The sequence below is a fragment of the Lepidochelys kempii genome, chromosome 11, assembly GCF_965140285.1.
Source record: "Lepidochelys kempii isolate rLepKem1 chromosome 11, rLepKem1.hap1, whole genome shotgun sequence".
NCBI lineage: Eukaryota > Metazoa > Chordata > Testudines > Cheloniidae > Lepidochelys > Lepidochelys kempii.
In genome coordinates, this window is record NC_136390.1 from 37400954 (window position 1) to 37414432 (window position 13479).

The window sequence follows — 13479 nt, forward strand, 5'->3', positions numbered from 1 at the left end:
CAGCCGGAGTCCTTACCCACCATGCACCACAACCCGCTGCCCCAGCCCTGAGCACCTCATCCCGGGCCCCCCCCCAGAGCCCACATCCCCAGGCAGAGCCCTCATCCCTCCGCACCCCAACCCTCTGCCCCAGCCCTGAGCCCCCTCTCCCAGTTCAAACCCCTTGGCTCTACCCCGCCACATGAATTTTGTTATGTGCACCAATATGAAGGTGATGTGTCACACATCACTTCTGTATTGGTGCACATAACAAAATTCATTCCACACATGGGTGGGAAAAATTAGAGGGAACACTGAGTGTGACACTAATGGCCAGATTGTTAAAAGTGCTGAGAACCCTGTCTGATGAGGTCTTCTGAAAGTCTGGTTACTTGTTTTGGCACCTAAGTGGCAGCTCAGCTATTTTGAAAATCTGGCCCCAGTTGTGGGTCCTTAATGCCTATGAAAATCTGACCCTAGCTCACAGAGCAATATTGATGAGCATTTTAAGGAAGTAATATCAACCATGAGTGATGGGCTCCCCAGGGTGCAGCCTGGAACTGTGGGGCCACTGTGCTCCTTTATCTCTCCAGCCTGGGCTGTCTCTAACAATGCCTTGCTAGTGACCAGCAGCAATCCCCTCCAGCTGCTGTTACCACTCAGCAAAACAGCATGTGGAGCCCCATGCCCAGCTATATTGCATGAATGCTTCCAGAGCCATTCATGAATCAAACAGAGAAAGGCACCAGAGCCAAAACCCACCAGCTTCCAGTACTGTACCTTGGGAATATACCATCTTTCATTGCTCAAGATGAGTAGTGCAAATGTATTAATTGGTTCACACTTCATCAGTGGAAAGTGGATATACACCAGCCTTTGCAAAATCTGAGCAGATTTCCCACACACTTCACACAAACTCACTGGTAAAGATAAACAGTAAAACACATTTATTGACTACAAAAGATAGATTTTAAGTGATATTAAGTGATAGACAAAATGTCAGATTTAGTTACCAAAATAAAATAAAATAAATAATTCAAATGAATTCAAACTGGAACAGGTACAGAGAAGGGCTACTAGGATGATCCAAGGAATGGAAAACTTGTCTTATGAAAGGAGACTCAAGGAGGTTGGCTTGTTTAGCCTAACTAAAAGAAGGTTGAGGGGAGATATGATTGCTCTCTATAAATATATAAGAGGGATAAATACCAGAGAGGGAGAGGAATTATTTAAGCTCAGTACCAATGTGGACACAAGAACAAATGGATATAAACTGGCCACCAGGAAGTTTAGACTTGAAATTAGACGAAGGTTTCTAACCATCAGAGGAGTGAAGTTTTGGAATAGCCTTCCAAGGGAAGCAGTGGGGGCAAAAGAACTATCTGGCTTTAAGATTAAACTCAGTAAGTTTATGGAGGAGATGGTATGATGGGATAACATGATTTTGGTAATTAAATATTCATGGTAAATAGGCCCAATGGCCTGTGATGGGATATTAGATGGGGTGGGATCTGAATTACCCAGGAAAGAATTTTCTGTAGTTTCTGGCTGGTGAATCTTGCCCATATGCTCAGGGTTTAGCTGATCACCATATTTGGGGTCGGGAAGGAATTTTCCTCAAGGGCAGATTGGAAGAGGCCCTGGAGGTTTTTCGCCTTCCTTTGTAGCATGGGGCATGGGTCACTTGCTAGAGGATTCTCTGCTCCTTGAAGTCTTTAAACCATGATTTGAGGTCTTCAATAGCTCAGACATAGGTGAGAAGTTTTTTGCAGGAGTGGTGGGTGAAATTCTGTGGCCTGCATTGTGCAGGAGGTCAGACTAGATGATCATAATGGTCCCTTCTGACCTAAATATCTATGAATCTAAATATATATATATATATATATATATATATATATATATATATATAATCACGCAGTCTAAACTCTCAACCCTATTAGACTGGGCAACATCTAGATTAAGCAATTTTTCTTTCCCCACTGGATTTGCAGTTCATAGTACACAGATTTCACCCTTGAAATCTGGGCCAATCTCCTCATTTGCAGTCTTCAGAGTGTCCTTGTTTTTTGCAGCATAGGAGGGTGAAGGAGGAAGGCCAAGCGTGGGCCCCCTATGTTCGGTTTTATACCCTCAGTCCATGTGCTTGGAAAACACAAGTCCAGGCATGTCTGGGTGGGCATGAGTCTCCAGGCAAGGTTGAGCGATTCCCCTGGTTGAGCAATTCCACCTCATACAGGTGAGTCATTGAATTGTAGCTCCCTTGTTGATGGGTTGTTTAACACCACACCCGAGTGCTGGTTACTTTTCCTTACTGTTGCCTCTGTGGAGCTAATATCTGACTGATTCCCCAACTTACAGCATGTTTTAGTGACAACCATACAATACAATTCTCATAACTTCATATGCATTTATATTAAACATATATGGAGAGAGAGATGACATTCAGCAGGTCATAACCTTTGCCCTGATACCTTACAAGGCATGCTTTATATGTAAGATCACGATTATATAAAAATGAGGAATATGGGGATTACAGGACACTCCCCCAAGGTATAGAATGTCACACCACAATACTATTAAAGCAAGAGAAAGACCTAGATCTATATATAGGCTTCTCATTTGGGTGCCCTGAAAACTTGCTCAGTCACCACTCATTCTGATATGCTGAAAAAATGTGTCATTTATGTTTTTTTTTAAAAAGTAGACCCCCCTTGATTCCCTGCCTCTTTATATGATGCTATCTTTCCCCTCTTCTCCGCGAGTTTTTACACTGTATAATTTACCTCCATACCAGATACTTTGTTTTGGAATAACAATGCCAGTATGGGAGTGGTCATTGCCTGAACTCTGCTCCAGGTCATGGGTCACTTAAAAAAATCATACTTTTTTAATTTTATTTTTTATATTTTAGCACTGTGAGTTTTTCAAGGGTTTTAAATCTTCCTGATACCTAAAGATGATATTGAACTAAACTATCACTTTTATGTACTCCCATCTGATTCTGATTAAAGACTTTTAAAAGCCCATCACTGATTTACCTGAAATACATCTGAAATCAAATTATATCTATGTGTGTGTATATATATCACACATACACACACGCCTGTTTTTAAATGTTAATTTGTCTTTTTCTTTGTGGCCTTGTCAGCTGGTTTTTGTTCTAAAACATATCCTATTTAGCCATTTTAGATAAGCTCATATGATTCTGAGAGCTCACCGTTGCCTTATTTGCATAAAAATAAAGACAAAAATTGTCTGGAGTACAAAAACAATGTAACAATGAAATACTTCAGGGCCCTGTTGAAGAAAATGAAAAAGTTTTTAGCAAATTACAGGATCTTATTCTGTGCTTTAAAGATGTATAGTGTTTTCTTTCCAAATAAGGAAAATTAACTGTGCAAATGTACGACATACAGTAGTAGTAAGTACCTTCATCTCATCAGGGATTACATTGCAGGTTTTCAGATCAATCAAGTCCAGTACAGTACTCTTCTAGGTTCAAAGATGAATCAAATGAAAATAGAGTGTAAGGGCCTGATTCTCATTTACACTAAAGCCACAGTACCTGACTTTGGCAATGTAAAGGGCCCTTAAGGTGTGTGTAAATGTAATTTATGTTCATTTTAAGGCTCCTTTGCATTGCTGAAGAGTTGTGAAGCAGTCTTGGCATACTTGAGAATCAGGCCCTAATAGAACTAGGGACAGCAAGGCATATTGATAGACCAACCTGACTTGATAAAACCACTAGGACTTCCAAAGCTACCAACAGGAGTTTGCTAAGGACCTAAATACCACCAGTGGATGGATTCTTCACGAACTTGGCTTTTTGCTTAGAAAATAATGGTATGGATAAGCTCAACATTCTGATGTGAACTTGGTTAGTAGAGTTCCTGCTCCATTGCTACTCACCCACCTATTAGATTAGTTAGCATGACTCTTATAGATGCAAAAAGGCATATGATTGTTGTGAAGTGCTTTTCATCCCCCAGGGTGACCAGATAGCAAGCGTGAAGAATCAGGATGGGAGGAAATAGGCACCTATATAAGACAAAGCCCTGAATATTGGGACTGTCCCTATAAAATCGGGACATCTGGCCACCCTACTTCTCCCCTCCCCCAACATTTCCACTTTATTAGTCTTAATGGGTTGGTTCTAAGATAGGTCTCAGCCATGCCTGCATTTTCAGAGGAGCAATTTTGTTTCTGTTGACAACTGTGTCCATAATTTTGTACCTAGAGTTCATTATGATACAAAAATGGAGGTGCTGTCTGAAAATCAGGCACCACATCTTTTGAACAGCGCTCTGCAATATACAAGCTTTTATATGTATGAGTGTTTCACCTTGTAATTTGTCACTGAGCATTCTGTAAACACTCTTAGATAATAAAATAATACTACAAAGAGTGGAAGGTACCAGCAACAAATTTTATTTCTTTAAATGTTGTGATTAAGTGTGTTCAAATATTTCACAACACTGAAAAAGTGTTGAGTAATTCTTGCTCTAATTTATATTCTCGCCACAAGATTTGCCGAATAGACGTTTATCAAAAGAGCTTTGTCTTTTAAGATGACAGATATGAGAAAATATAATATAGGAAGTTATATACTGTAATAAGAGTATTTGAAAAGCTATGAGCTGTTATATTCCATTTTCACATAGCTCTAGTTACAGTATATTTAAAAAGCAGTAAATGTCATAAGTAACTTGTTTGTCATGTCTCTGCTTTATAGTTGTTTGGAAAATGTACCCTCTTTATACTCTCAGTTTACAGGGATCTGTCAGCCTATTCCCTTGAAATATAAAGTAAATTTTTACTGCTGGAGCCGTCTCGGCTCACTTACTTAATTTAAAGGCTTTGTCCAAAGCTTTAGATCCAATGTGCCCAAGATGGTGAACAGGTCTGTACTAAGTGGCACATCACGTGGGGGAACAAACAGCATGCCAAAGCATCCAATTCAGTGACACTGTAGTTTTGGTTTAGAAACTATTCACTCATTTTGTTTCAAAGTACTGTAGACGTTTTTTGTGGTGATAACTGTAGTAACTGTAAAGGTGGAACGATGGTCCATTGTGATTAATAAAATGCATTTGAAATATCATAACAGGGTTAACATTATATTAAAAATCAAATTGTTGACTAAGACACACACTGTGTACGTCTGCTCTGACCCATCTTTTAATGTTTATATATGTTATATACCAATTAATGAAATTCCGTTTGTCCACTTTTCTTTGAACAAATATACATCTTATGTGAGCAATTGGTGTCTTTTATTGTGACACTTATCACCGCGGTTTCTCTTTCTTGGGGAGGAGCGGGTGCGGGGGAACCATGAAAGAAACACCAAATGAGAACGGCAAGCTATTGCCAGGCATTACCATTTGTTGAAATGTAAACTAAGCAGCAGCCATGCATTTGTAACTCTCTGCAAAGTTATAAGAGATTTACCCTGTAACATACTGGAAAACATCACTCATGAAATGGAATCCCCTTGCCCCCCTCCCCACTCTGCGCCTCCTCACACCCTCCTCCCCCAGAAAACCACATCTGTTTCCTACTGATAGCTTTGAACACACATCCCCTTAATGTCTTCTAACAGGAAGTAGAAATTGAGAGAAGTTTGCATTCACCAACATTCAAAAATCAGCCTGGGAGCCATTCCATCATTTCTGTGAAAGATTCAGACGCGAAAGGTGGGAAAACATTTTTTGACAAGATGTCATCTGAAAATGGTCAGAACAACAGCTCTGAAGGTTAGCTAATGCTTTGATCTGATTCGTTGCTTTTGTACCTTGTACTGAACAAGTAAGGTAAAGAATATGTGTGTGTTTGTTTAAAAAGTAAAACAAAACTGATGATACAGTATATGGTTCTGTTTTTAAGAAAATGGCATCAGCTGCACTAAAACATAAATTTAGTTGACATCCCTTTAATTTTTCACGTTGGGATTTTCTTTGTAAAGTAGCTATGTGTAATAGGTTATTAGCACTATTGCAAAAAAGACCTCAACACACATAACTGTCTCTGTTTTCCCCCAAAGATAGTGCTGTTACAATAGAAAAAAAGTGCATTGCATAGAACAATGCACTTGATCATCAAAGTGACAAAGGAGAATCGTAGTTGTATAATCAAAGCTGCACATAAGAAAAGAATTAGATGTGTTTATCAATTGTAAAAAAAAAAAAAAAAAAAAAAGGTTTCCATCTTTTCTTTTTCAGATGATTACCCTAAATGTGTTTAATGATTTTAGGATAAAATATGACAGAATTGTGTCACAGTTTTTAGGAATATGTTATATCATTTTGATATATTAATTGTTTTGTAAATGTCATTAAAATGTTAATAGCTCATATGCCTGAGATTGCACTGTTACCATAATTTTCAATAATGACAGAGCCACAGAATACAGTACTTTGCTAAAAATACAGACACCATTAATCGTTTCTGAAGAGGCAATAACTGGATTGTACATTTTGGTAATATGGAGTTAGCAATGTGTTTGTTAAAAATAATAATTAATAATAATAATAATAATAATAAAGCCCCATTGCACTTCTCTCTGTGTGTAAATTGCCCAGACCTTCAGCTTGCTACTCAAGTTGACCCTATCAATAAAGAAATAAAAAAAATTAGAAATGAAGAAAAACAATATATCCTATCTCCTCGCTTCCCGCAATGATACTTTTTTAACCATGGTTTAGTGTAATACATATTCAGTACAGAAGAGACCAATTCCATATGACACCCAGGAACCAAATTAAGCTCTCTGTTCCACACATACAGTAATAATGAGACAATTGGAGCGACTAGCAAATGGGATAAGAACCTTTGGATCAGGACTTAGATGATAAAGTATATTAATGCATCAGTTCTGGAGAGTTCATGGCAAATCCTGGTTCAGAACGCATCTGAAAATTACTTTGATGGTCTCAACCTCATCCCCAGATTTTCATGTGATATCAGGACAATATTACACAATTTGGCTCAATGGTTGCTAAAGAGAGAGGTCCAGTACTAGAACAGCAAAGTTGTTGTGACTTGCAGGTTATGGTTATATTACACTGCTGCTATTAATCCCTTACTATTATGAGCATAAAATACATCTATATAATTTAAAATGGAGATAGGCGTGAGGTGTTAAATTTGGATTGAGATCAAGATTTGTATTCAAACTTTTCCCAAATTCAGGGTAGTTCATACTCAGATTTTGGTTCGGGTTCATGATAGAGATAAACCAGAGCTGGGAAGTTTGGATCTGGATTTGGATCTGAAATGTTTCAAAATTTGTTCCTGAGGAGGGTCCAATCCAGAATCTTGGTTAGGAAAACCTATTCCTGGTAGGTGTTCTGCCACTAGAAGCCTGTGTTAGAGCTTACACAGGCAAAGGCTGATGTAAACTTGGTCTGAATCTTTTTTGAACAGTATACGTTCCCTTTGATAATCAGCCAACTGGGGGTCATCTCCACTTACAGAGACCCTGAAGCATTTAAGCCAGTGTCACCCTGAGCAACTACCTACATTATAATGCATGTGGGTTGATGAAAAACAAAGCACCGTAAATGTCAGCATAAATAAAATTAGCTTCAACCTCGGTACTGAAGAAGGGAACATTAAGAACTGTTAAATAGGTGGAGATGGTGGCAACACCTTTTTATCTCTCAGCCTGTTCTTGTTAGTCCATGCGAGAGGTCTGTGCACCCTGTAGCATGGCCATCTCCTTTTCCTCTGTTTTGTCAATTAACTAATGCCCTAACATCATCGTTGCTGATCCCATCTTCCTAAATACAGGCTGCAGTGTGGTTCAGTGAATTAGGAGATTTGCCATTGCCTTGGTGTGTGATCTTGGGCAAGTCCCTTAACCACTCTTCCTCCGTTTCCACTTCAGTAAAGTGGGAATAGGAATCCATACTCACCCTTGTAAAATATTGTGATCTTTGTGTGACAGAGATGGCAGTTTCCTGAAATAAACCATACTGAATTAAGTTTATGTATTTGAGGAGTTGTATTTGTACAAAGAATGCAAATGTTTATGTATTATTGTGGAATGGTATATAACTTCTTTAAGGAGAAGACATGGCTAATGTAAACCCTGGCAAGAGTTATAAGCTTTAAAGGACTCTTTGAGACAATGTGCCAGACAAAGAAAATTAAGTGGGATTCCTAGAAAATACTTGGGAGGAGGAGAATGCAAATTATCCACCTCTGGATCCATCCTCAGAGAGAGACCCATTGTCTGGCTGATTACCTATTTACCGTCCCTTCAAAGACCCAAGCTGGATAAAGGAGTGACTCTCAGATTCAGGAGGGTACTTGTTTTGAGTCGAAGCGGTTCTGAACTGGTAACCACAGAAAAACCCTTAATTGGGGGTGTGAAGGACTGTTAACCGGCCAGAGCCCTTAGTGGAGTTAGGGTGTTGTCTGGTAAGCTTATTAGCATGTGTGTAGGTTCTTCTATTGTTTTAATATGTTTTCTCTGTAATGTTTTCACCTGAAGTATACATGTGCTTGCTGAGAAAGATCTGTGTGATAACTTAACTGTAGCAGTTACACTGTCTACCATCACTGAGGAGAAAAAGTAGGCCTGCTCAAGCAGTCTGACTGGGAAATTCTGACTGCTGGGAAATTCACAGAGTAGACAGGGAGCTGTGCAACCTGGAAAAACTCAGGTAAGGAGGGAGAGAGACATTTGTTTCTGTCCAAAAGAGACGATGGCTGGAGAGCTGGAAACATAAGAATGGATGCCCTTGCTGGATCATAAACAGGAAATACAGTTGCAGTTGCCCTGACCTGTGACACTGTGGGTGAATAGTACCGTTTGAGTGCTTTGTATTTATTATTGTAGAACTCTAATACTGCAGTTGAATGTGATGTTTAAACAAACAACTGGAACCAGCCTACCAAAAGCATTGTCACTAGTACTGAAAATACAAAAGAACAGATGAACTGGAGTTCATGTGGCTGGTTCTATGTATCCCCCTCCATTAAATATCCAGTGGTGAGATCAATTTTGATCAATTTCCCTGAAGAGAAGAGCTATATTTAAGCAAATCATGATGAAACGAAGCATCTTGAATAAAGAACAAAAGGAACAAAATCTGATACTTGTGTGAACTTGAGCCTATGTGCACTTCAACTTAACCGTTATAGTCACTGAGTCAGAGCAGATTCCAAAGCTGCATTTGGAGGCTGTCTGGAATCTTTAGCTGATGGAAGATTACTATTCTGAGAAATATGCTATTAAAGGGCTACTCATTAAATGTTTTCCCCAAGGCAGCTCATAAATCTGCACCCTGGAATGATGTAAGAGGTACCCTAATATTTATAATGGTTAGTTTGTCAACCCAGTTTGAGCCCAGTTAAGTTGTAATGCAGATTATTAAGTAAAATGACATCATAGGATAATATAAAAGATGAGACACTACTTGCTAAAAATCAATTTTTTCACTTGGTCTTAGATGGAATTGAACATTTAAATCATATTGTTAAGAGTGTTATGACATTGTATGCCTATATTTCAGGAATTTATTACCCAGCCATTATATCATAAAGCTAAAACTTTTTTTCTGTTTAAAAAAAAATTGACTTTTTTTAGTTTTAGTGACTCAAAAGAATCCATTTATTTGGTTTCATATAGTTTTGTTCTCCATGTTATAGTTAAGAAGAAAGGATTGATTTTTTTAATTACACCTTTGAGGCATTAAATCCTCACTATGGACCTATTTCTTTCTTTTGATTCAATTAGTCAGTCTTCCAGGTGCTTTTACAAATTTGTATTGTAGAACATGAAAACAGAATTCAGGTAAGACACAAGGGATGAAATTCTGCGTCCACTGAAGTCTGTGGCAAAGCTCCTATTGACTTTAGTGTGTTCAGAATTTCACCTTACATATATAATGAGATAGGCCTCCCATTGAACAGCATAAAAATGCTTGCCAACCATCACAATTAAACCATAATATTTATCACAACTCTCTAGCATTAAACCCACTCCCTTCCCAAAATCCCCAGATGAGCCTCCTAGTGTGCCCAGAAGATTTACAGATTTGGACTCTGGCAGACCACAGAGAAGGGTGATTTCCCGAGGTGAGGACTTATTTCTGGAAACACCCTGCCATCAGTTGCTTACTCTTTAAACTACTGAGGTGCTTCCTCAAATGCCTCTGCTGACTGCAACTGCTGTAGTATCTTCGAGAGAGGCAGGGTATGCCTACACTGCCTGAGTTACAGCGCTGCCGTGGTTCTTCCAGGAATAAAAATTAACCACCCTGAACGAGCGCGGCTCCCACTGATAAAGCGCTGTCTGTACTGGCGCTTTTCAGCGCTAAAACTTTTGTGGCTCATGGGGGTGTTTTTTCACACTAACGACTAAAGTTTTAGCACTCAAAAATGGCAGTGTAAACACAGCCGCAGTCTCTCAGGCCTTGTCTACACTGGCACTTTACAGTGCTGAAACTTTCTTGCTCAGGGGTGTGAAAAAACACATTCAGTGCTGTAAAGTGTCACTGTAGACAGTGCACTACTGCTGAGACCTACTCCTCTCTTGGGGGTGGGTTTTTTACAGTGGGACTACACGGCAACGCTTTAACGTTGGTAGTGAAGACATACCCTTCAATAATCAGGACTCAATCCATTTACAGCTTCATAAGGTAAAGCCAATACCTTAAGGTGAGGTCGATTCTGAAAAATGGTGCTGTAAACACAGTATAGTGAAATTCCATATTCACTATCTTTCATTGATTCCAAAACAAGTTGTAGTTTATTTAACAAATGGAAGCTATTTTCTTTAAGTGGTAAGTCTTGAAAATTTAGCTTGGGTTGAGTGTCAAGGTTTTTTTCTTTGTTGGCCATCATTACTTATAATTAGGCTGTCAAGTGATTAACAAAATAATCGTGATTAATCATGCGATTAAATTGCACTATTAAACAATAATGGAATACCATTTATGTAAATATTTTTGGATGTTTTCTACATTTTCAAATATATTGATTTAAATTACAACACAGAATACAAAGTGTACAGTGCTCACTTTATATTTATTTTTATTACAAATATTTGCCCTGTAGAAATGTTAAACAAAAGAAATAGTATTTTTCAATTCACCTAATACAAGTACTGTAGTGCAATCTCTTTATCATGAAAGTTGAACTTACAAATATAGATTTATGTACAAAGAAACCTGTATTCAAAAATAAAACAATGTAAAATTTTAGAGCCTGCAAGTCCTCTCAGTCCTACTTCTTGTTCAGGTAATCACTCAGACAATCAATTTGTGTACATTTGCAGAAAATAATGCGGCCTGCTTCTTGTTTACACTTTGTTTACACCTTCAATCACCATTCCAGAGGACATGCGTCCAGGCTGATGACAGGTTCTGCTCAATAACGATCCAAAGCAGAGCGGACCAACGCATGTTCATTTTCTTCATCTGAGTCAGATGCTACCAGCAGAAGGTTGATTCTCTTTTTTGATGGTTCGGGTTCTGTAGTTTCTGCATCAGAGTGTTGCTTTTTTAAGACTTCTGAAAGCATGTTCCACACCTTGTCCCTCTCAGATTTTGGAAGGCATTTGAGAGTCTTAAATTTTGGGTCGAGTGCTGTAGCTATCTTCACAAATTTCATATTGGTATCTTCTTTGCATTTTGTCAAATTTGCATTGAAAGTGTTCTTAAAATGGACAACATGTGCTGGGTCATCATCCGAGACTGTGATAACATGAAACATACGGCAGAATGCGGGTAAAACAGAACAGGGGACATACAATTCTCCCCCAAGGAGTTCAGTGACTAAATTAATGAACACAATATTTTTTTAATGAGTGTCATCAGCATGAAAGCATGTCCTCAGGACCAATGGCCGAAGCATGAAGAGGCATATGAATCTTTAGCGCAGCTGGCTATCTGGCACTGGCCTCTAGCATGTAAATATCTTGCAACACCAGCTACTACAGTGCCATGCAAATGCCTATTCTCAGTTTCAGGTGACATTGTAATTAAGAAGTGGGCAGCATTATCTCCCATAAATGGAAACAAACTTGTTCCTCTTAGCAATTGGCTGAACAAGAAGTAGGACTGAGTGGACTTGTAGGCTCTAAAGTATTACATTGTTTTATTCTTGAGTGCAGTTATGTAACAAAATAAACTACATTTGTAAATTGCACTTTCATAATAGGGATTGCACTACAGTACTTGTATGAGGTTAATTTAAAAATACTATTTTTTTGTTTAACATTTTAACAGTGCAAGTATTTGTAATAAAAATAATATAAAGTAAGCACTGTACACTTTGTATTCTGTAGTAATTGAAATCGACATATTTGAAAATGTAGAAAAACACCCAGAAATATTTAATAAATTTAAATTGGTATTCTATTGTTTAACAGTGCAATAATTTTTTAAATCACGATTAATTTTTTTTTATTTAATCGCATGAGTTAACTGCGATTAATCAACAGCCATACTTATAATAAGGATTTGGAAGGTCAGATTCCACCCTTTATGCAATCTCATTTCTTTCACAGATATAACCGACAAACTCAGTAAACAGTTATGTAAATAGTGCAGACAAAGAAATAGAATACAGCTCATGCTCTCATAGATGGGTTGGCTCTGTGGACCTGATGAGAGTAAAAAGCAGTAAAAAGTTATTTTTGTCACTAAAACCTCTATGTTCAGTAGATAGGATTCTGAATCCCCCAGGGAGCATATCTGTTGAAGAAAGTGCCATTTTTATATTGTCACTTTTCAGAATAAAACTGCACTCTTAAACTCCAACTGGGAATTAGAGAAGACAGTGCAGACCATGAAGCACTGATCTTACATGCTTTTGCCATGAAACTCTGCTTAGTATGTGGACAGTCACATTCTACATTAGCTACATTAGTTTCCAGATGGCTTCAAGATGTAGCCCCACGTAAAACCCACTACAACAGTATATATTAGTCTTGAGGTAACAAAGGCTTGCTAATGGTATCAAGATCTGCATCTAAGGGAAGAGGTCACATGTTTCACCAGGCACATATAGAAAAAAGTGCTCTTAGCTGCAGCTGTAACCTTAGAAGCACCGTAGGACCTAACAAACCCCTTAAAGTGCAAACCTGTATTACAAAAGTGCTGATATAGCCAACGTTTCTCTCTTTAACCCCCTAGTGACCTTATATACATATTAACAGGAAGGTTGGCAAGATGAGAAACTGCCCAAAGGAAGTGCCCCAAACTACCTTCTGGGATCTATCACAAAGACAGAAGCAGAGGCACTCAAAATGAATACCACCTCCTGCTTGGATCTGCAACAGTGTCAACCACACCTCTTTGGTCAACTGTAAAAAAGACAGCTGACAGATTTAAAAAAAATCAAGATGGATATCTTCTTCCTATCCATCATTAAAGTCAGCTGGAGTTCTGACAGACTGTGGAATGAGTAAGGACTCGAAGATTTGACCAGTTATGAATAGAATAAATACTATACTATAAATCATATACTATTCTACACTTAGGGTCT

General features: G+C 38.3%; 1 protein-coding gene across 1 annotated transcript in view; it reads left to right on the forward strand.

The window, feature by feature from the left end:
* The window catches only part of XIRP2 (xin actin binding repeat containing 2), a 159127-nt gene that overhangs the window by 84228 nt on the left and 61420 nt on the right, over positions 1–13479 (forward strand). The window contains exon 2 of the mRNA XM_073305732.2: positions 5582–5735. Coding sequence (XP_073161833.2) covers positions 5582–5735 — 154 coding nt within the window. The remainder of the gene's footprint in view (positions 1–5581; positions 5736–13479) is intronic.